At 49.3% G+C, this 23,923-nt stretch overlaps 1 protein-coding gene across 2 annotated transcripts in view; it reads left to right on the top strand.

Annotated features, from left to right (window-relative positions):
* The window catches only part of LOC140418355 (ephrin type-A receptor 7-like), a 906,389-nt gene that overhangs the window by 469,897 nt on the left and 412,569 nt on the right, over window positions 1-23,923 (top strand). For both annotated transcript variants that reach the window (XM_072501830.1, XM_072501826.1), the window contains exon 4: window positions 8,696-8,851. In XM_072501830.1, coding sequence (XP_072357931.1) covers window positions 8,696-8,851 — 156 coding nt within the window. The remainder of the gene's footprint in view (window positions 1-8,695; window positions 8,852-23,923) is intronic.

The following is a 23,923-nucleotide window of genomic DNA, read 5'->3' as shown; positions in this document are numbered from 1 at the left end:
AAGCATTGAGCCTCAGGAACAGAGAATTCTGCCCTATGTTCTTGGGAGCACAAATCACGAAGCAATTCAGTAGCCCTCACCATGCAAATTTATGCATGGGAAGGTATACGAGGGATTCCTGACAGCATCCTGCGATTGGGCCGCAACTTATGAGCGCGCAGCCCGATAGCAAAATCCCGCAGCTGGCCATTACCCCCCACCCCCCGCACCGCAAATCAGCACCACCCCCGCATTGCAAAGTAGCCTCCCACCCCTGGGTTTTCTGGGTGGCCTCTCCTTCCCCCAAGTACAGGGGGGACCACACCCGCCACCCCCCGGGACTCCCTAAATAGGGAGTCCCTCCCACAGGGACCCACTAACTAAAGGAACTCCCGAGAAACGCCCTAACTAAAGGGGCTCTCTCAAGGACCCCCTAACGAAAGGGACCACCCCCTAGAGTCGCCCTAATTAAACGGACTACCCACAAGGACCCCCTAGATAGGGCAATCACCCACAGTAATCCCTATTGAAGAAGATCCCCTACAGGGAGTCCCAAACTAAAGGACCCCCTCCCCAGAGACCCTCTAAGTAAAGGGAACCCCAAGAGACCCCCTAACTAAAGGGAACCCCCACAGAGGGCCCGAATTAGGGACACCCCCCACACGGATCTCCTAACTTAAAGGATCCCCCCGTAGGGCCCCTAACTAAAGGGACCCCTGATTAAAAGGATCCACCCAGAGAGCACCTAACTAAAGGGACCCCCCCCCCCCCACCCAGACCTCCTAACAAAAGGGACACCACAGGAAGCCCCTTGCTAAAGGAACCCCTCCCCCCACCCAGAAAAGAGGCCCTTGTCTGGAAGCTAGAGAACAATCCAGACAGGGCCAGTGAAAACATTGCCTTTGTAACACTTACCTGGAAGCACTACGTGTTCATTCCTGGAAAGAGAAAACTGAGACCTGCATTTAAACACCTCAGATCCTTTAGCTGTGAGCCATTCATTAATTATTTGCTGTGGCTGTTATTGACAGCTTCGTCAAAACAACTGTGAGCTATGCCTCAATCACCTTTTTCAAGGATGAGTGACTCTAAGTACTGCAACTCCAATGTTTGCAAACATCAACCACATCAAAGCGAGTTAGTGCTGTCAAATTCCAGCTCAGCACTTCAAAATCACTCAAGTGTAAAGGGGCATGATTGGAATGCAGTTAACTTTCTTTGATGTGTTTGGGATTGAGTGGGCAGGTAGTACATTCTGGAGTGGGAGGGGGGCCGTTTGATGGACTTTGGGGAAAATTCCTTCAAGGAGTTACCCACTTGGCCCACTGCGAGGTCCACCACCATCATGTTTATATTTGGTGATACCTGTAGTGAATCCCGCCCATGTGACTCCCGGTTCAGAGGTCCGGATAATCATTCAGGCCTGGAGATTCTGGTGCCCGGCCTTCTAAGTGGGTGCAAATTGGTCTTAATGACCCATTTTCATCCATTTATATTCTCGCGCTGTCATCTGGGCGTGAACCCTGTTCCCACTGCCAGGGGGGTTGGAGCATTGTGATCGGATCCCGATTTTTCCTGGACACCCAATTCTCCACCGTATCGGAGACCCCGCTACCAGTGGCGGGTGGCGACGAATCCAACCAAAGTCTTTCCTATGACTATATTTTCCCATCTTTGGCTTCACCATGGTGAACTTATGCTGTATACACCCTTTTGTCTCAATGTACTTTCTATAATGGGACATCCAAGAATGTACAAGTCCTCCAACTGGGGCCTGACCAATGTTTTGTGTATATTTATCATTGCTCCTTTACTCTTGCACTCTAATGTTTTGATTTATTAAACCCGAAATGTCATTGACTTTTTCTATCGCTCTATCCACTGACATCTGCACTTTCAGGGAATTATATATTTCAACATCCAGGTGCCTCTGTTCATCCATATCCCTCAGTATTTTTCCATTGAGTGGATAATGTATTCCCAAAATATATTCCCTCATACCCTTTCACATTAAATAACATCTGCCGTCTGTCTGCCATTCGACTACTGGGAACTCTCAAATGGCTTACTGAGGAGATTTTCACCTGTTCATCATTTACCAAACTTGTGTGTTGTCAGCATAATTTGGGCTTGAGTTCCCTGCATCCAAGATTCAATTATTTATGTAGGCTGAGAAATAAGTGGACCCTGCACTGACTACTTGCAATAAATCCGTGATTGTTATTCTTCATTAACCCGTGCATTTCTAAGTTTTATTTATTTCATTGTTTTTTTTAATGGAAAGCTTTGAGACATTTCAGCAACATGGTGTATGAATAAGGTTTTTTAATATAAGTCTCATTGCTGCCATCTTGTCCTAACTATACTTATTTAAACAAGCCTGCCACCTTATGTGATAAACATTAAAAATAGGTCCAGCCTTTAAAATACAACTGTCTTTCATAAAAGTTTATTTAATGTATTAATTCCAATTCTGCTAAGTTCACTGTTATTTACAAAGAGCCCAACATTTAATAAACACTTTGTTGAGAGCCTTTCATCTCCATTTCTCTCATGGTGATGGGCTCTTTGTATTTAAGGATACAGATGGGGAGCGAGTAACACTCATTCATCATATTCATGCCTACCTCTTCAGCAAAAAAAGCTGGAGGTTTCAAAATTCTTTCATGCCTTAAAAATTAACAAAACTGGTGCGAATGTGTATTGCCAATTTAAAAAAATATTATTTTTATCCAGGGTCAAAGCCAGCATTTTACAACCGTGTTATTGAAGTCAGCTTTGATGGATTGTTATTAAAATTACCTTTTAGTGTTTATAAAAGTAGACTTCAAAGCAACACAGTTCCACACATTGCGAACAAGATAGGCTTCTCACTGCACATCTCTGGATGGTTTTGGATGCCTGAACTGTAATTTGGCAGCGGTGGAATGCTGGGGAATGTGTCCTCCCATCCGAAGACTGCTCCAAAAATGTTCCATAAAATTTATAATGTACTTAGACCAAGGAAACTGGCTATTTGGCCCAATAGCTCCATACTAGTTTTCGTGCTGCACACAAACCTCCTCACACCTAACTTCATATCATCTGATCAATATATTTCTCAGAGATGTGCGCATCAAGCTTTATCTTGAATGCGTGTATGCAAATTTCAGCAACAACTCCTGTGGGCACAAATTATTTTCTCTACCACCATCATGATAAAGCGTATTTTCCTGAATTCCTTTTTGAATTCATTAGTGACTATTTTATATTAATGGCCCCTAATTCTGCTCTAGCTCACAAGTGAAAACATCTACTTTATGTCTACTCAATTAAAACCCTCTCATAATCCTGACAACCTGTAGTAGGCCACCCTTCACTATTGCCTTTTCCAGAGGAAAAAGTCCCAGCATGTTCACTCTTTGCCTGATAGTTATAACCTCACAGGTTCTGGGTAAAAATGAACAGTCTACAGTAAGAATGACTCCCATAATCTCCTTCCCCAACCCGCGTGGAAATAAACATGAGTCAGCATGGCCAAGATTCCCACATTGCCCCACTGTGTACTGCTCCAAACCTGAACTCAAAGAATGTTGTCACTGGCAATATGAACATCCCCGAGGTGGTGACTGTATCGAGGGGTCGACCATTTGATCAATATATTTGAAGCTTTCGAAAAGAATCTTGCCTGGACACCATGTTTTGCTGTTTGATGCTCTTGTGCTTCTCCAAGTCAGTTATATGGAGTACTGGAGTGAGAAAATAACCACACACCAGGACAGCATTGTTAGTAACAGTTAAAACCCACTACTGTCCTGATTTTATTTTTTTCACTGCATCTTACTGCAGGCAGTTTTCAAAGATCTTTTTTAAACTGATTGAAGGTGAGTGTTGCTTTCGCTTCTCAGTTTATTACCTTCTCCATGGATCCTGTAAAATAAAGTGGGAGTGGTGTAATTCTACAGAGAGACAAAGACCGGGATTCTCTGATCTCGCGGCGGGTCGGAGAATGGCCGGGGGGGGGGGGGGGGGGGGGGGGGGGGTGCGAATCCCACCACGACGCTCCAATGCCGGGCCACTGATTCTCCGGTGACCGGAAATTCGGCGGCAATCGCGCGGCGCCGGTCAGGAGCTGTTGAAAGCGGCCCCCCTGGCGATTCTCCACGCTCGATGAACCGAGTGCCCGCCGAGTCCCGGCAGTGTCTTTTACGTGTGGTCCTACCCGGCGGGACCTCGGCGTTCTCGCTGTGGGGGCCATCCTGGTGAGGGGGCGGGGGGAGCCGACTCTGGGGGGGGGGTCCTCCAGGGTGGCCAGGCCTGCAATTGGGGGCAACCGATTGGTGGGCAGGCTCATTCCAGGGGAGGGCTTATGTTCGTCCGTGGAGATGGCCGTGGCGCACACATGCGCGGACCTGTGCCGGCCGTGGAGCGCTGGCTTTCGGCGCAGGAGCAGCGGACAGCACTCCGGCGCCGTACTAGCCCCGTAGGAAGGGGTGAATGCCTGGGCCTGGTTGCCCGTAGACGCTGGCGTCGATTTTGACGCCAGACGTCAACACTTGGCCGGGATTTCGGAGAATTCCGACCTGGAACAATTGATTGAAAAAAGTCTGCACAATTGACTGGGGATCAGGGTCATTAGGGAAGATCTGCAGTCCTGACATTTGTCTCCAATACAACCCCTGCAGATTGAGGGCAGGGCATAGGTTTTGTGCCCATAGAATTATATCAAGTGTGATAAGACCATAAGACATAAAGCAGAATTAGGCCTCTCGGCCCATCGAGTCTGCTCCGCCATTCAATCATGGCTGACATTTTCTTATCCCCATTCTCCTGCCTTCTCCCCATAAACGCTGATTCTCTTATTAATCAAGAACCTATCTATCTCTGTCATAAAGACACTCAGTGATTTGGTCTCCACAGCCTTCTGCGGCAAAGAGTTCCACAGATTCACCAGCCTCTGGCTGAAGAAATTCCTCCTCATCTCTGTTTTAAAGGATCGTCCCTCTAGTCTGAGATGGTGTCCTCTGGTTCTAGTTTTTCCTACAAGTGGAAACATCCTCTTGAGGTCCATTCTATCCAGGCCTCGCAGTATCCTGTAAGTTTCAATAAGATCCCCCCTCATCCTTCTAAACTCCAATGAGTACAGACCCAGAATCCTCAACCGTTCCTCATACAACAAGCTCTTCATTACAGGAATGAAGCAGACCATTTAAAATGATGCCAATCTTAGGACACGTGAGTGGGGCATCACGGTGACACAGTGGTTAGCACCGCTGCCTCAAAAGGCCAGGGACCCCGGTTCAATTACGGCCTTGGGTGACTGTCTGTGTGGAATTTGTACTTTCCCCGTGTCTGCGTGGGTTCCCTCCGCATGTCCTGGTTTCCCTCCACAGTCAAAGGTGTGCCCTGTGCGGAAGTGGCATCATATTTCTCAGTGCAACATTTTGTAATGCTGTACATTTGTGCCCCTAACTGCCCCAGTCCCCGATAGTGCCGCCTCCTCAATTCCCGACTCCCACCCCCTTCCCCACCAATGCACTCTCAGTGATCCTCGACCTGCTTAGCCTTCTGTGCACTACCACTGCGTTTAGGTGTGTCCCCACGATGCACATCAGAGGTGTAGGCCGCCTGCCTGCTTACCATGTCCAGTGGCCTTCGATGCTCTAGTGGGCAGCCTCCGGGGGTCCTGCGGTCGGAAGGCCCCGGCCCACTTGTCGGCGGTACACCGTGCCACTCCAGTACGGGGGTTGATGTTGCGACATGAGGAGAAGTTGTCAGGGCAGCTGTCGAACACCATCGCACTCTGTAGGGACGCTCCGGTTTGGCATCCGGCGCTCCCTCATCCCGGTGGGTGCCCGTAGAGCACTGGACAATGCTGTCAATTTCCAGTTGACCACTTCAAAATCACTAAAGCATGAAGGGACGTGATTGCAAAGCACTGTCCATACCAGTAGTAATTCTGATCCATGTGATTCCCAGCCCAGAGGACTGGAGAATCACATCACGTGGACCTGGAGAATATGGTGCCCAGCTTGCTAAGTGGATGCAGCTGGGTCTTAATGATCCATCTGCATCCTCCCATTGGCGCGCGGGCACTAAACTCAAGCATTGGAAACTGACCGTCCCCGTCCCCGTCCCCGACGCTGGATTCCCTGCGTCACCGGGAACTCCACGACCAGTGGCGCGAGGCGGAAAATTTAGACCATTGTTTAGTAACTTGGTGCAAGAAGGAAGCAGATCACCTGTGTAGCATTGTAACTTCGCCACCCAGTGCACGATACATGCAGTCCGCAGTATAACGCTGGTGTGATAGCTGTGCGATCCAGTTTTTGCATGTTAGCCTCTGAGACTAGTGTCTGCAGCATTACTGTCACCATCAGCTTGTAATCTACACTGTTGGAACTAATATGAAATTCCAAAAGGTATTTGGCAAATGATTGGATTCCCTGGCCTCATTCTGCTGTGTGCTTGATCACGTATTTCTGACAGAGCCAATCATCGTGCTGTATGTCATTCCCCCAAGTGAGCAGCTTTGCCTCAGCCTGCAACAAAACATTCGATCAGATTTCCACCCAACCTTCCTCCGATCTCGCACTTTGGCTTCCCCCGAACAGGCACTTGCTGAGATTTGGATTGTTGTCCACCTACGCACTTGTCACTTCAATAGGTTCATTTCCCCAGATTTTCAACAGCAAGTTCAAACACTTTCCTCCTTTGAAAGCATACATGCTGGGAAAAGTCTGTCTCTGTGTCTAAAGCACAGTGGCTAGCCCAGAAAATGAAAAGTTTTGAATAGGTTGTTACAGACTAAATGACACTTATTTCCCCAAATGATTGCAGGGAGGCATTATAGCTCCAGCTCATTTCTCTGAAGCTATCTGAGTGAAGTTGTGACCCATATAGGGGTCAAGGCCTAATTCTTGAAGTAAAATAAATGCACTGGTTGACAAAGAATGTCTGTGATTCAGCTGGATTTTATTTTTGTGTTGAGGATTCATTCAGAAACAGTTTGGAGTTTTGCACTGACCTTTACAGACAGGTTACAGGTTTTCATTTATTGAGTCTCCTCTGGAATGCCCCTGAGCTTTTGTGAGAGTTTTTTTTATTTCTTTTGTATCTTTTCCTCCCACAACCTTCCATAATTTATCATCAGATCTCAATTATTCTATTATATGTTTGGTTCAAAAATGGATTTTATATTCCCCCCCCCCCCCCACCCCCCAACTGGGCGTGCTTGCAGTGTTGGGGCATGTTAAATATGTCAGGCTGCCACACTGCCTTCCTGCTCACCCCACCCGATTCCCGTAATACAGGGGGCAGGTAAGGTGCCCTCCAACCCGTCCCCCTTAAGCCTGTTGGGGGCCTTAAGTGGCCTAGTATTTCTTCCTCCGCCTGCCCCAAAACATTGGGCAGTGATGGGTAGATGAGAGTGAGAAGGCTGCTTTCTAGACAACCTTGACGAAAAACCGGGAGAGAATGTGGGTGCCATGTTGACTGCCTGATTATCGTGAGCTTATCCAAGTGCCCTGTTATAACTTCTTTAATAATAGCTTCTAACATTTTCCCTACGACAGATGTCAGGCTAACTGGCCTGTAGTTTTCTGCTTTCCGTCTCCCTCCCCTTTTCAATAATGGGATTACAATTGCTATCTTCCAATCCATTGGGACCTGCCTCAAATCTAGGGAGTTTTGGAAAATTACAACCAATGCACCAACTATCTCACTAGCCACTCCTTTTAGATTCCAGGATGAAGTCCATCTAGTCCCGGGATCTTGTTATCCTGCAGCTCCAACAATTTGCTCAGTGGAGAGAGGCGGTGGTGCAGTGGTATTGTCACTGGACAACTAATCCAGAGACCCGGGGCTAGATCTCAGGACCCGGGTTTAAATCCCACCGCAGCAATTAAAAGATCTAATGATGACCATGAAACCATTGTTGTAAAAACCCATCTGGTTCACCAATGTCCTTTAGGAAAGGAAATCTTCCACCCTTCCTTAGCCTGGCCTACATTTGACTCCATAGTTGACTTGCAAATACCCTCTGAAATGAAGGGCAGTTAGAGACAGGCAATAAATGCTCGCCCTGCCAGAAACACTCATGTCCTGTAAAATGAATTTTTTTTAAAGTTCCGTTTCTCTGGTGGCTATAATGTTCCTGAGTTTATAGCTGCTTCTGGGATGCAAAATATCTGTTTATTCCATCTGGTAATTGGGTGGCACAGTGGCGCAGTGGTTAGCACTGCTGCCTCACGGCGCCAGAGACCTGGGTTCGATCCCGGACCCAGGTCACTGTCTGTGTGGAGTTAGCACATTCTCTCCGTGTCTGCGTGGGTCTCACCCCCATAACCCAAAGATGTGCAGGGTAGGTGGATTGGCCATGCTGAACTGCCCTTAATTGGGGAAAAGAAAATTGGGTACTCTAAATTTATAACAAAAATGAAAAAAAAATATTCCATCTGATGATTAATTTGGAAAGTTCAGCATTCTATTCATTGAATCTTTGCAAAAGGATTATGAAGACTCTTGAGGATTGTATTTGGATCTCAAGATTCCACTTGTCTAGTGTTTCAGGATGTTGGAGTCTCTTTCATTCCATCGTCAGAATGTCGCTGACAGTCAGAGAGAACTATAAAGAACACTGTACCTCCAAGCCAGCTATTCATGCACATGTCTTGAAATGTTATCCTAGTCTTAAACCCCAATGAACACTTCTTAAAATTGTGAACCTTCTTTTCAGCTTGTCCATCAGGGTCCTATAAGATGTCGGCGGGAGAAGCAGGGTGCTCTTTGTGCCCTGAGCATAGCTACACAGAAGAAGCAGGATCGATGCAGTGCCACTGCAAGGATGACTACTACAGACTGCCTTTGGACCCTCCATCAGTCCCCTGCACCAGTAAGTCTACCAAATGATTTGTCTTTACTGTGATAAAATAATAAAATTCTTTGGGGAACTTCAGCAGGTCTGTCAGCACCTGTGGGTCAGAGTAACAGAGTTAACGAGTGGAGTTTTCTGACCCTGCCAGTCACCAGAATCATTCAGTCCTGCCAAAAGTCAAGGGACTCTTGGCTAGCCCGTCACATCCCCTGTAGCAGGTCCCACCATGGTGGGGCCAGAAAATGCCAGCCGTTTGACTCTTCCTCAGAGCCATACGACCTGAAACGTTGGGCGCAATTCAGCGGTCTTGAGTTAAAATCTGATGAATGGCACGTTTAACGGGGTGTTTCTTGGCTCCCTCACCATGCTGTTTATATTGGCCTTAAGAGATTCTCTCCACCAAGTCTACACTGTAGTGAACCACTGTAATAGGAGATGTAAGGTTGGACCTGCACTACAGGTTCGCCAGTAGCTCCAGCCGGCTGGCTCCGCCCACGGAGAACTGTATAAATATGCATGACCTCCAGTGCCCTGCCATTTCGCCAGCTGCAGCAGGAGGCCACGCATCTGATTGTAATAAAGCCACAGTTGTACCCAACTTTAGCCTTTGTGCAATTGATCGTGCATCAATTTATTACAGTCAGATTGTCCACAGAATGGATATCAGAATTAAGCCTGATCGCCTGCATCTGGATCTGCACTCGCCCGACGCCAGAAAAGACTTTACTCACTGGCTAGCATGTTTTGAGGCCTACATCAATGCTGCGGACCCCGAGCCAACGGAGGCTCAGAAGATAAACGTCCTGTACTCCAGACTGAGTTCCAGCGTGTTCCCGTTGATCCAAGACGCCACGAATTACACAAAGCAATGGAACTCCTTATGAACACTACGCGCAGAAGGCGAACACGTTCTTCGCCAGGCATGTACTCGCCACCCGCTCGCAACTACCTGGTGAGTCCATCGAAGACTTCTAGCGGGCCCTAATTCCACTCGTCCGGGACTGTGACTGTCAGGCCGTTACGGCCGCCGAACACGCGAATCTCCTCATGCGTCATGCCTTCGTGACGGGGATTGCGTCGGACTGCATCCGAGAATGATTACTGGAAGGGGCCACGCTCGAACTGGCGGAGACGTAAACCTTGGCGCTCTCCTTGACGGTCGCATCCCATAACGTACAATCGTACCCTCCCGCCGCACTGCCCACCCTTGTACTCCTTCCTACCCCTCCTGGACCCCGTCGATGACCTCCTCAGTCGGGGCCCTGCCTTCTCAATACGCCTGCGCGCACGCCGATCCGCGTACCCCGGGGGTCCCCGCTGCTACTTCTGCAGTCAGCAGAAGCACCCCCGCCAACACTGCCCGGCCCGCACTGCAGTTTGTAAAGCCTGCAGTAAAAAGGGCCACTTCGCAGCTGTGTGCCAGGCCCGCGCAGTCGCTGCAATCGCGCCCGCTATCGCCCCCTCCCCCACGCCAGACGCACAATGGGAGCCACCATCTTCTCCTCCAGGGTCCATGTGCGACCAATGGGTGCCGCCATCTTGTCCCCCTTCGGCCATGGGCACCGCCATCTTGTCCCGAACCTGCAATGTGCGCACCATGGGCGCCACCATTTTGTCCCAACCCCACAATGTGCGCACCATGGGCGCCGCCATCTTGTCCCCCACAGGGTCTCCAGACATCCCGACATCGGAACTGCACACGCTCGCCACCCGAAGCATCCGATGGCTACAAACAGCTCGCTTCGATGACGCTGGACCAATCTCGCCCGCACAACCTGGCCACCGCGTCGACAACGGTTAAAATCAACGGCCATGCGACCTCGTGCCTGCTGGACTCCGGGAGCACCGAAAGCTTTGTTCACCCAGATACGGTAAGGCGCTGCTCCCTCGCGGTCCACCCTGCCAAACAAAGGATCTCCCTAGCCTCCGGATCCCACTCCGTACTGATCCAAGGCTTTTGTACAGTCACCCTCACGGTCCAGGGCGCAGAATTTAGTAACTTCCACCTCTATGTCCTTCCTAATCTCTGCGCTGCACTCCTGCGTTGGGTCTGGACTTCCAGTGCAACATCCAGAGCCTCACCCTCAAATTCGGCAGGCCCTTACCCCCCTTTACTGTTTGCAGCCTCGCGACCCTCAAGGTCGATCCCCCCTCCCTTTTTGCCAATCTAACTGCGGATTGCAAGCCCGTTGCTACTAGGAGCAGACGGCACAGCACCCAGGACAAGGCATTCATCAGGTCCGAAGTCCAGCGGCTGCTTAAGAAGGGTATTATCGAGGCCAGCAACAGCCCTGGAGAGCCCAAGTGGTAGTGGTTAAAACTGGGGAGAAACACAGGATGGTCGTGGACTACAGCCAGACCATCAATCGGTACACGCAGCTCGACGCGTAACCCCTCCCACGCATATCTGATATGGTCAATCAGATTGCGCAGTACCGGGTCTTCTCAACAATTGACCTGAAATCCGCCTACCACCAGCTCCCCATCCGGAAGTCGGACCGGCCATACACTGCCTTCGAGGCGGACGGTCGCCTCTACCACTTCCTTAGGGTCCCTTTCAGTGTCACAAATGGGGTCTCAGTCTTCCAAAGAGAGATGGACCGAATGGTCGACCAGTACGGTTTGCGGGCCACCTTTCCGTACTGAGATAATGTCACCATCTGCGGCCATGACCAGCAGGACCACGATGCCAACCTCGATAAATTCCTCCGCACTGCCACTCTTCTCAACCTGACCTACAGCAAAGAGAAGTGTGTGTTCAGCACAACCCGGTTAGCCATTCTCGGCTATCTAGTCCAAAACGGACTTCCCGGGCTCGACCCCGACCGCATGCACCCCCTCATGGAACCTCCCCTCCCCCACTGCCCCAGGGCCCTCAAACGCTGCCTGGAGTTCTTTTCCTACTACGTACAGTGGGTCCCAAACTATGCGGACAAGGCCCGCCCACTCATTCAGTCCACCCAATGCCCCCTCGCGGCCGAGGCACAACACGCTTTCGCCCACATCAGAGCACACATCGCCAAGGCCGGGATGCGCGCAGATGACGAGTCACTGCCTTTCCAAGTAGAAAGCGACGCTTCAGACGTCGCCCTTGCTGCCACTCTAAACCAGGTAGGCAGACCCATGGCATGGTCGGTAGCCTTCATGTTCAATAACACACAGCGGGGCAAGATCAAAAATGATAAAATCTTGCGGTGGAGAATCAAGTTTTCCACCTATAATTACGAGATCTTGTATCGCCCCGGTAAACTCAACGAGCCCCCAGACGCCCTCTCCCGAGGTACATGTGCCAGCGCACAAGTGGACCAACTCCGGGCCCTACACGACAGCCTTTGTCACCCGGGGGTCACTCGTTTGTACCATCTGGTCAAAGCTCGCAATCTGCCCCACTCCGTCGAGGAAGTAAGGACAGTCACCAGGGACTGCCAGGTCTGTGCGGAGTGCAAGCCGCACTTCTACCGGCCGGACCATGCGCGCCTGGTGAAGGCTTCCCGCCCCTTTGAACGCCTCAGCGTTGATTTCAAAGGGCCCCTTCCCTCCAACGACCGTAACACGTACATTCTCAGTGTGGTCGATGAGTACTCCAGATTCCCCTTCGCCATCCCATGCCCCGATATGACGTCTGCCACCGCCATCAAGGCCCTCAGCACCATCTTCGCTCTGTTTGGTTTCCCCGCCTACATCCACAGTGACAGGGGATCCTCATTCATGAGCGATGAGCTGCGTCAGTTCCTGCTCAGCAGGAGTATAGCCTTCAGCAGGACGACCAGCTGCAACCCCCACCAATGCGCCCCCCCACCTCCCACCGCGCCACCAATATTGACGCCACCAGAGCACGCCCCCCCTCCCCTTTTCCGCACAAGAGGATGAAGAGGACTTCAGCACGCTCCTGGAGTTCCCCGATGACTGGCCAGCATCAGCACCACCACCACCACCATCGATGCCACCTCCTCCACCACCAGCACCGACTTCGCCGCCACCGTTACGCCGCTCCCAGCGAAGCACCAAAGCACCGGACTGGCTGAACCTTTGACAGACTCCGCACCGTCAACATGGACTTTTCTTTCCCTACCACTGCACATAATTGCACTAATTGTATATAGTTTCACGTCACCCCTGCCAGACTCATTTTAACAGGGTGTGAATGTGGTGAACCACTGTATTAGGAGATGTAAGGTAGGACCTGCACTACAGGTTCGCCGGTAGCTCCTGCCGGCTGGCTCCGCCCACGGAGAACTGTATAAATATGCATGACCTGCAGTGCCCTGCCATTTCGCCAGCTGCAGCAGGAGGCCACACATCTGATTGAAAAAAGCCACAGTTGTACCCAACTTTAATCTTTGTGCAATTGATCGTGCATCATACACTTAGAGGGATTTCCTGCTGGCGAGCAGAAGATCGACAGCAGGAAGGGCTTCTCGCAGATCGGGGTTCCGTTTTGGATCTTCCCCTCCCCCCTCGCTTTCAGATCTCCCCACCCCATTTTTGACTTACGCTCCCAACCTTGGGAGGTCCCCGAGAACCACCACCCCACCCACTCTACCTGGCAAGGCCCGCCTGGGTCCGGTCCCTGGCAGTGCTAAACCGGCATCTAGGCATCCTGGCACTGCCAGCCAAGCACCTTGGCAGTGCACCGCCAGCTTCTCAGTGCCATATGGTTACCCTGGCAGTACCAGGGTGGCACTGTCAGTGTGCCAGGCTGACAGTGCAAAGATGCTTTGGGAGAGCCAGGGTGTCATCCTGCCCTGTCCCCAACCAATTGGGGATCTGCAATGACCTGTGAGAGACCGTGTGCCTCTGGCAGGCCGTATGCCTCGTTTAAATATGTTGCTCTGGTCACGCCTAGTGAGGGCGAGATCCAGATCGTGAGAGATGTACCTAGCGCCACAAATTTCTCGAGAGGCACCTTGCGAGATTCCACGGCCTCGTCCCGACGCCACGTTGGAAGGAACGAGGCCGTTGAATCACACCCGTTAACTCTGTTTCTCTGCCCACGGATGTCGCATTTATTTTCCCCAGCACTTTTGTTTTTTATTTCAGGTTTCCAGCTTTTAGTTTTGTACTTATTGCAGACTTCTATTGTAAGGCAACGGAGAAATATGCTAAATTACATGTTCAGTCCTGCTGTCTGAAACCTTTTAAGCAGTTTGCTCACAGCAGAAATGAAGCCTCAAAGAAAAATCCAGGTCAATACCTAAGAGTATTTCTGTGAGACTGTAAATGTTCAGGATGGGATTAGCTCTTTTACTGATGGAGTGTATCTTAGGCCCTTTGGTACTTCGTTTTTTTACTGTGTGGTAATGGGTGTGCATTAGCTAAATTGTTAACCCTTGTAGCTGAATGAAGATAACAGATGAACCTCTTCGATGTGAACCATGAAATGTCAATAAGGTTATAAAAGCTGGGACTGGTAAAGACGAGAGTTTTTGAATAATTGCTGTTCATTTTAGTACAAACTTTTGAAAGGAAAAAGCCATTCCATTTTTTCATTGGAATTGGTATGGTTCACAAAGCCATCTTTAAAGTTCTTAAATCTTTCAACTCTTCAATCTAATTTTTGTTCTCTGCGATTATGGGTGGGATTTACCAACCACTCCACTGCGTGTTTTCCGGAGGCGGCCCGCCAGCTGGATCTACCGACCCCGCCGTTGTCAACGAGACTTCCCGGTGATAGCACCCCTCATCGCTAGGAAACCCAGGTGCCGGCACTGGACCGGAATACCCTGCCACCATGAACAGCTGGTAAATTCCGCCCTATGCCTTTTCTCCCGCACATCTCCATTTTGGTGTGGAGTGGAAAGAGGTGGCCTGGCATCTGGACCAGGAATTACTTGTCTCCCACCAAGTAAAGTGGTCTGGTCAGTGTTCAGGTATGAATTATTGTCTACCCATTGCCTTGGAATCCTTCGCAGGAGATAAGGTTGAAACCAGCAAAGACAGTGCTAAAGAGGAATGGCAGGAGGACGATTTGGATTTGTTTATTGTCAAGTGTACCGAGGTACAGTGAAAAGTATTTTTCTGCGACCAGCTCAGACAGATCATTTAGTACATGAAAAGAAAATAAAAGAAAAAAGAAAATACATAATTGGGCAACACAAGGTACACAATGTAAACACATAGACCCCGGCAAATAACGGACTGATTTGAATACTCTCAAGGAGAGATAACAAGTTGGAAAACAGGGGGCTCAGTGTCAATTTGTGCATTGGAAGTTGAGAATTTGGCCAGAGTGAAAATCTGGTGCAGGGGAAGAAAGAGATGCCCTTTTAATGATATTAATCGTATAAATTACTTCCACAAAATATAAATTAAATATACAAAATCAGGTTAGATAAAGAAAGCAATGCAGAGGTTGTAGGAGTTTGCGGACAGTAATGTGATTCTGAAGAACGGGATCTGCAGTAAGTGTCAGCAACTTGACAATCAGGAAGGGAGAGAATTAGCTTGAAACGTTAATCCAGCAGTTACATCCCTTAGGTTAGGTAATAGTTTATATTTGATCAGGTCCTGGAGGGTCCGACTATGACTCAGGTAGGTAAGGGGAGCCTCAGCTGTTGCCTGACATTTTAGAGGTATTTACTACTGAGTGGATGAGAACAAAGGGCATCATGAAGATGCAAACATTGATGACGGCAAACGGTGCAGGAGAGCATTCGGGGAGTGAAAAGGAATGGGGTTTGAGATTGAGTAGTCAGGCGGTTAGGTACTGCTCTCTGCAGTCGTGACCAGATGTCCCAAAGGATGTATTGCCTGCGCGTTGCCAGGGTTAGGTGTGGCATGCAGCCTGTGCAATTTGGACAGAGTAGCAGGTTAAATGCGTGGCTGAAGGAGAGATGTTGGAGACACGGATTTCAATTCTGGGGTCTGCAGTACTGGGGAAAAGAGGCAGTGTTCCATTGAGACAGAATCCACTTAAGCTGGCCTGGGACCGGTGTAATGGCATTCGAATAACTCGGAGAGTAGGAAGTGCTTTAAACTAAAATGGATGAGCGGAGGTTCAGATAAGGGAACGCTTAAGGCTGTAGAGCAGAATGGCGATTGAAGGGATGACGAGATCAGCAACGGTTAATCGGGGAATTAGTGAATAAGGACATTTCTGGGTTAAAAAGTAGTAAAAAAAGGATTAAAATTCAAGGTGCTCCATCTGAATGCATAAAGCACTTTTAACAAGGTAGATAGGTTAATGGTACAGCTACAGATTAATATGATTGATCTGGCAGTCATTACAGAAGCATGGTTGCAAGTTGATCAATGCTGGGCACTTAACTTTTAGAAAAAGACAGACAAAATAAAAAAGATGGGATAATCATGGTAATGAAGGATGAGATAAAGGCAACAGGATGAAAAGGGTTCTCACCCAGAAAATCCAGTTGTAAGCAGCATGTGTGGAACCAAAAGATTTAAAAAAAAGAAAACATTGGTGCCAGTAGTATATAGGAGAAGTACGAATAGGAAACAAAGAAATGGCAGACAAACTGAATAGTTACTTTGCATCAGTCTTCATGGTGGAAGACACCAGTGGGATGCCAGAGCTCCAGGAGAACTGGGGGACAGAGGCGAGTTCAGTGTCCATTACTAAGGAGAAGGTTCTGGGGAAACTGAAAGGTCTGAAGGTGGATAAGTCACCTGGACTGGATGGACTACACCCCAAGGTTCTAAAAGAGATAGCAGAGGAGATTGTGGAGGCATTGGTGATGATCTTTCAGGAATCACTGGAGGCAGGAAGGGTCCCAGAGGACTGGAAAGTGGTTAATGTAACACCCCTATTTAAGAAGGGAGGGAGGCAGAAGACGCAAAATTAGAGGCCGGTTAGCCTGACTTCGATCATTGGTAAGATTTTAGAGTCAGTTATTAAAGATGAAATTGCGGAGTACTTGGAAGTGCATGGTAAAATAGGACTGAGTCAGCACGGCTTTGTCAAAGGGAGGTCGTGTCTAACAAATATGTTAGAGTTCCTTGAGGAGGTAACAAGGAAGTTAGACAAAGGAGAACCAGTGGACGTGATTTATTTAGATTTCCAGAAGGCCTTTGACAAGGTGCCGCATAGGAGACAGTTAAATAAGTTAAAAGCCCATGGTGTTAAGGGTAATATCCTGGCATGGATCGAGGATTGGCTGACTGGCAGAAGGCAGAGAGTGGGGACAAAGGGGTCTTTTTCAGGATGGCAGCCGGTGACTAGTGGTGTGCCTCAGGGGTCTGTGCTGGGACCACAATTTTTCACAATATACATTAATGATCTGGAAGAAGGAACTGAAGGCACTGTTGCTAAGTTTGCAGATGATACAAAGATCTGTAGAGGGACACGTAGTATTGTGGAAGCAAGGGGCTGGTTTAGCACAGTAGGCTAAATAGCTGGCTTGCAATGCAGAACAATGCCAGCAGCGCGGGCTCAATTGCCATACCAGCCTCCCCGAACAGGCACCGGAATATGGCAACTAGGGGTTTTTCACAGTAACTTCATTGAAGTCTACTTGTGACAATAAGCGATTATTATTATTATTATTAGGGGGCTGCAGAAGGATTTGGACAAGCTAGGAGAGTGGGCAATGAAGTGGCAAATGAAATACAATGTGGAAAAGTGTGAGGTTATGCACTTTGGAAGGAGGAATTTAGGCATAGACTACTTTCTAAATGGGGAAATGCTTTCGGAAATCAGAAGCACAAAGGGACTTGGGAATCCTTGTTCACGATTCTCTTAAGGTTAATGCGCAGATTCAGTAGGCAGGTAAGAAGGCAAATGCAGTGTTAGCATTCATGTCAAGAGGGCTAGAATACAAGACCAGGGATGTACTTCGGAGGCTGTATAAGGCTCTGGTCAGACCCCACTTGGAGTACTGTGAGCAGTTTTGGGCCCCGTATCCAAGAAAGGATGTGCTGGTCTTGGAAAGAGTCCAGAGGAGGTTCACAAGAATGATCCCTGGAATGAAGAACTTGTTGTACGAGGAACAGTTGAGGATTGTTGCTCTTATTAGCCTTAGTTTTATTAGCTCTAATTATGTCACCTTTGCTCACGAGTCGTCAGGTATCTTGCTGATACCGCCACATGGTTCAAGCTGTAGTTATGATTAATAAAACAGCACACCGCTTAGTAAGATTAAAATCAACGGTCATTTATTATGTACAGCAATAAATACTTATACAATAATCCTACTTTCTATATCACTACCTACCACTACTGGCCAATACTTAACTTTTGGGAATGGCCCACCAGGTCAGGGAAACAAATGGCTTATCGAATTGGGTCTGGCCTGCGGGATTCAAAAGGCTGATACAGGTCGATGGCTAGGAGTCTCTATCGGGTAGCGATCGCTGGAGTCAAACTTACGGTTGCTGGTCGATGGTTCTTGCGAAGGTTGCGAGCAGGAGAAGAAGGGAGAGAAGGGTCGATCTGAACTTGGCCCCTATCTTTTATAGGGCCCAGGGGCCTCCCGCCACTCGGGGCGGACCTTGACCCTGAGTCCCAAGTGATTGGACTTGTTCCCAATCACTGGGTTCGATATGCTCCAATAATGGGGCGATTCCTTGATCGGTGGGTAGTCGTTCACCTGTCTTTGTCTCGGCCACTGCTGACGCCGAGAGGTCTGGATTGGCATTCAATTGCTAATATGTTGCAGTTGTTCCCGGGGATAGCCGATTAAACTGCAGATGTCTGTGTTGATGTGCTGCTAATGGTCGCAGGTATCGATCTGGGCCGACTTCCCCAGAGCCGAATACGCTGTTCTGTCTGCAGCTGTCTGTTTGTGCCCTGTTGGCTGCTTTTCCCATCAGCCTTTTCGGTTAGCCATTTTACATCGGGTTTTGGCCAAATTAATCGTGAATCAGCCATTTTAGGTGGCTACAGTCCCTACTTGTGATCCTAACGCGAAGCGTGAAGGATCACCTAAATTTTGTCCGTTCCATTCCCTGACCGGGGAACACACCTCCTACATGGCCACTACTCTGACCCTAGCTATGCACAAACATTTTACCTAAACAATTCTAAGGGCGCAATGTCAGGCAGGGGCATGCATCTACAAAATAAAAACTTGGAACCTCTAATTTTACCTAAATACACTATACTCATCAAACATTGCAATATCCTATCTTTCTAAAACATAGAATCGCAGAGTATCGCCAACGCTAACAGTGCTTTAATTACGTAAGACATGGAGTACCAGGTTATGAACCTGTCACACCAGGAAGATGCAGTGTCGCTGGTGACTGGGCTTTGGGTACTGCAGGGCAGTGAAACATTAACGGCAGGGGGGGTTTGAAGTAATGGGGTCCGCGTTCCCGCGCAACCAAAGGTCCATAAGAAAAATGTTGAGCACGATGAACGAAGTCCTCATGGCTGTCCTCTTTCTTTTTCTTTCTTTGTCTCCTCTGTGTTCTCCGGTCCTGGAGCTTCTGGAGTTCTGTAAAACAAGCATAGTATCTGTAACTACCTTGGTATAATATCCGGTATCTTAGTGTGTCTGTCCTTTTTGGGGCCAATTATACCCTTATAATTGGTCACTATGTGTGACTCCCTCATTTTTTTTTTCAAAACAAATTTTAGGACACGGCACACTTCCCAGTGGGGGGCCAGTGCTGATTCACCGTCCCAATGTTCTAGGATGTAAATAGCATATGGCAGCAACCTAAAGGTCGCCAAAAAAATAAACTTTTTGAAATGAAAATGCCAAATGAGGTGCGTATGGGCCGCGACGGGTAAGAGTTGGATGGAGTCCCCGGGTAGGACGGCTACCAATGCCGTATCTCCCCTACCCGAGCGTGTTTGACCAACGGGGGGGTCCCCAGGCAGGGCGGGTCTCACGCCGTTTCTCCACTGCCTGAGCAACCGACAAGAACGGGCAAAAATGTAGTCATCATGGTGAGGTTGCTGCTGTGATTCTACCCTCAAATCAGAACGGGCGTCTGACGAGAAGCTACTTCCTCTGAACGAGCATGTGGTCTGCTGACCAGGTATCTGCAGATAAGCTAGTTCCACTGAACAAGTGTCTGGTCTGTTGACCAGGTATCTGTGGACAAGTTGGTACCGCTGAACAAGCGTCTGGCCGTGGTGGGTGTCTGTGGGAAAGAGCTCAAAAGTTTCAGGTGAATGGGTGTGTGACAGTGAGAAACATTCTCCTGTCGGACGAACAACACTTAAACAAACGTACAAACAACATAAAACATCCTGCAGGTTCCATCAGGAAGGACAACACTTCTCCCAAGTGTCTCCTTTAAATCATCATGTGGACACCTCAGTTCTCTGTTGCGAACAGGGTCGCAAAGGAGTTGGCGGATTGGGGGTCCGACTCGAGGTCGTCCCCTTCTCCCGGGTGCCAAACTCTGGAGTGAATTAATGTTGAGAGGGCGGCGTGGTGTGAGTTGGGGTTGCTTTCATCGTTTTGGACGAGTCTGCAGGAGTTGTCCCGGTGCCAATGAGTTTCGTCGAGTTGGGTGGGGACAGAGTCGGGGTCATCCGTGTGGTTCGGTGGTCGGTGGTGTGGTTTGTTGAGGAAAATGATCATGAAGGGATCACTGGAGTTGAAATCGGAGTCGCTGGGTGTGGGTCCGGTTGTATGGGGATAGTAGGGAGGCGTTCTGTGGCTGTCGTCAGAGTCGCAGTCGTTGCCTCTGCTGCTGCAGTCTGTGGGCGTCCCGGGGCGGAGTGTAGATTTTGGGGGTGGAGTCGGGGACGAGTCCGTGTCTGGGCTGGACGTGGTGGGGGTTGGTCTGGTTACGTTGGCTGTGGGCGGGGTGTGGTCTGCTGCGTCAAGCATGACGTGGTGGGCGTGGTTTGACTGGGCTCCATAAGCCTTTAACTGGTTTATGTGAAACCACGCAGTCTTACCATTTGGGTATTTGATTTTATATACCGATGGGCTTACTGTATCCGTAATGGAGTACGGACCCGAGTATTTCGGAGACAGAAATGTGCTGGGGTTATACACAGACAACATCACTTGTTGTCCTATATCATACTCCGTTGCATGTACTGCCTTATCAAAACAGGCCTTGCTCTGTTTCCTTTTGGTGCCCAATTTAACCGGCTGCTAACTGAGCCGTTTTTACATTAGCAACTAGTTGCTCAATTGCTTTCTCGTGGGTGAGGACCGTAACTTCAGGGCTGGTCAGGTCTAAACCTAACAAGTACTCTGTCTCTTTCATGGGGCGTCCGGTCATAAGGGTGTGTGGGGTGCAACCTGTGGAGGTGGAAACAGTGTTACGCAAAAACATCAGCGCAAAGGGGAGGACAGAATCCCAAGTGGTGTTGTTTTGCTGGACCATTTTTCGGAGGGTGGTTTTTAGGGTCCGATTCATGCGCTCCACTATACCACTCAACTGTGGGTGGTACGCAATGTGAAATTTTTGGGTTATGCCAAATATCGTGAGGACGTTCTGCATGACCCGTCCCGTAAAGTGAGAACCTTGGTCAGATTCAATGCTGCGGGGGAGTCCCCCTCTTGTAAAGATGTGGTGGATTAGGATTTTGGCTGCGGTTTTCGCGGTGTTGGTGCGGGCTGGAAATGCTTCCACCCACTTTGTAAAAGTGTCTATGACCACCAGAACATATTTACAGCCATTCCTGCAAAGGGGCAATGGACCTATAAAATCAATCTGGAGGTTAGTCCAGGGGCCGTTAATGGGTCGGGTGTGGCTGAGTTGTGCCTTTTTGGCATATCTATCTGGGTTGTTCTGTGCGCAGATGAGGCAATTCTCAATGTAATGGAATACATCCTCCTTGAGATTTGGCCACCAACAAAGCTGTTTGAGGTGGGCTGTGGTGGGATCGATTCCCTGGTGTCCATGACCGTCATGGAATAAACAGATTAATTGGTTCCAATCCTGCTCAGGAACTACATAAAGGGTGTCCTTTAACACCACACCGTCATGTGTGGTCAGTGTATTTCTGTACCTCTCATATGACGCTGGAGACTTCCCTTTCACGATCTCAGTGAGAGCGCTATCCTGCTTCTGAGCCTCTACAAAAGTACGCATGTCTGGATCCTGCCTTAGCCAATGCGTCGGCTTTTACATTTCCAGGGGCGGGAGGAACAATGGTGGCTGCGGACTTTTATAATGCCAAAAGTCCTGTCCTTGGCTTTTTGCAAAATATGGCGGAGTAATGGGGCTGAGGGGAGGGGTTTCCCATCCGCGGAAACAAATCCTCTTGTTTCCCAGAGGGGCAGATATTCGGTGAGGCTGTTGCAGACGTATAGGCTGTCTGAATATATGTCTGCTGGGCTGAGGAAGGAATCTGGGTGCCCTACAATGTAGGCGATGGCCGCAAGCTCTGCTGCCTGCGCGCCTAAGTGTCCGGGTAATTTTAATGCGATTTCCTCGAGGGCGCGTCCCCGCGTGTCCTCCACATAAATCCCACAACCTGTTATGTGTTGCCCATCCAAGACTGTGGAAGATCCATCCACATAGATCCTAATGGGGTCACAAGTGTCCGGGTGAGGGGGGCTCTGAGATGGAGTGGCTAGTTTTCTGGGGTGTGTTTTAGCTATGAAGGGGCCTGTATTATGGTGGGGCGAGATGATTTCACACTCATGCGGGGTTCCGGGGTACTGTAAATTGTCAGCTAAGTATGTGTGTGTTTTGGTCCTTTTGACTGTGATGTCCCGTCCTTGTAAGAGAAGGGTCCACCTAGCAGCGCGTATCTGGCTGACGTACCGTCTTTAAGTCGTCCGTCCAGTAAAAGTTGGGTGGGGGTGTGCTCGGTCAAAATGGTGATGGGGTTCAGTCCGGTAATGTATGAAAAGTACTGGACTGCCCAGAAAACTGCGGGCAGGTGCCTCTCACAGGCTGAGAATCCCTGCTCCACAGCATCTAAAATTCGGGAGGCATTAGCCGCGGGTCTTAGCTGGTCGGGCCGTTCCTGTAGGAGCACGGCTGAAAGGGTGCGGTCTGTGGTCGCTACCTCTATGGCGTAAGGGGAAAGCGGGTCTGGAACTTATAGTGCGGGGGCTGCTACGAGTGCCTGTTTTAATGATTCCACAGCATCCGTATGCTGCGGAAGCCATTCCCAGGGGGCTCCTTTCTTTAGGAGGTCTGAGAGGGGCGCTGCCTTGCTGGCGAAACCGTCGATGTGGTTTCGGCAGTAGCCAACCAGTCCTAAAAACGACCGGAGGACTGAAAAGTTTTGGGGAAGGGGCAATTTAGAGATCGAGTCAATTCTTTTGTGCTCGATCTCGCGTTTGCCGTGTGTGATAATAGTACCCAAATATACCACTTTTTCTTCCAATATCTGGGCCTTTTTGGGGTTTACCTTTCATCCAATGGAATGTAGTAATTCCAGGAGTTCGGACAGAAGCTCAATGTGCTCTTTCTTTGTGTCTGTCTGCAGTAGTAGATCGTCCACATACTGTACCAGGCATTCGGGGCGAGAAGATTTCGCTCGTCCATTTGCCAGCTGTCGGTGGAAAATGGAGGAGGAGTTGTGGAAGCCTTGTGGCAGGCATGTCCACATGTACTGCTGCGCTCGGAAAGTGAAGGCAAATTTATGCTGGCACGCCTTTGCCAATGGAATGGGCCAGAATCCATTACTGACGTCCAAAACCGTGAAATATCGGGCATGGAGTCCCTGTTTGAGCATGGTCTCGGGATTTGTTGCTACGGTGGGGGCTGCCGCGGGGGTGACTTTATTGAGTTCCCGATAATCAATGGTCAAGCGCCATGATCCGTCGGGCTTTCTTACTGGCCAAATCGGGGCATTATTAGTTGAGGCTACCGATCTTAGGACGCCCTGCTCTAATAAGCTTTCTATAACCTTTAGGATTTCTCCCTCTGCTTCTAGGGGGAATCCGTACTGCTTTTGGGGTCTCGGGTCCGGTCCTGTTATTTGTACGGAGCCAGTCATCCGTCCACAGTCGTGCTTGTGGGTCGCGAATGCTGCCCTGTTTTTTTGCAGGACTGCCCTAACCTGTCGGTCCGTGCTGAGTGTGGTGGGGTTGAACCAAAACTCGCCTACTACGCTAATTTTGTTTGTGTAGTCCCCAATGGTGAGCGTTGCAGGGGCTCTAGCGGATTTCGCCATCTTACAGACACACTGGTTGACTGGATCGAAAGATAGGTGGTGTGAATTCATAAAGTCGATTCCCAGGATGTGTTCTGCTGTGT

Source organism: Scyliorhinus torazame, chromosome 1, assembly GCF_047496885.1.
Source record: "Scyliorhinus torazame isolate Kashiwa2021f chromosome 1, sScyTor2.1, whole genome shotgun sequence".
NCBI lineage: Eukaryota > Metazoa > Chordata > Chondrichthyes > Carcharhiniformes > Scyliorhinidae > Scyliorhinus > Scyliorhinus torazame.
Note: the sequence above shows the minus strand (reverse complement) of the source record. Positions and strands in the feature narration are given on the sequence as shown.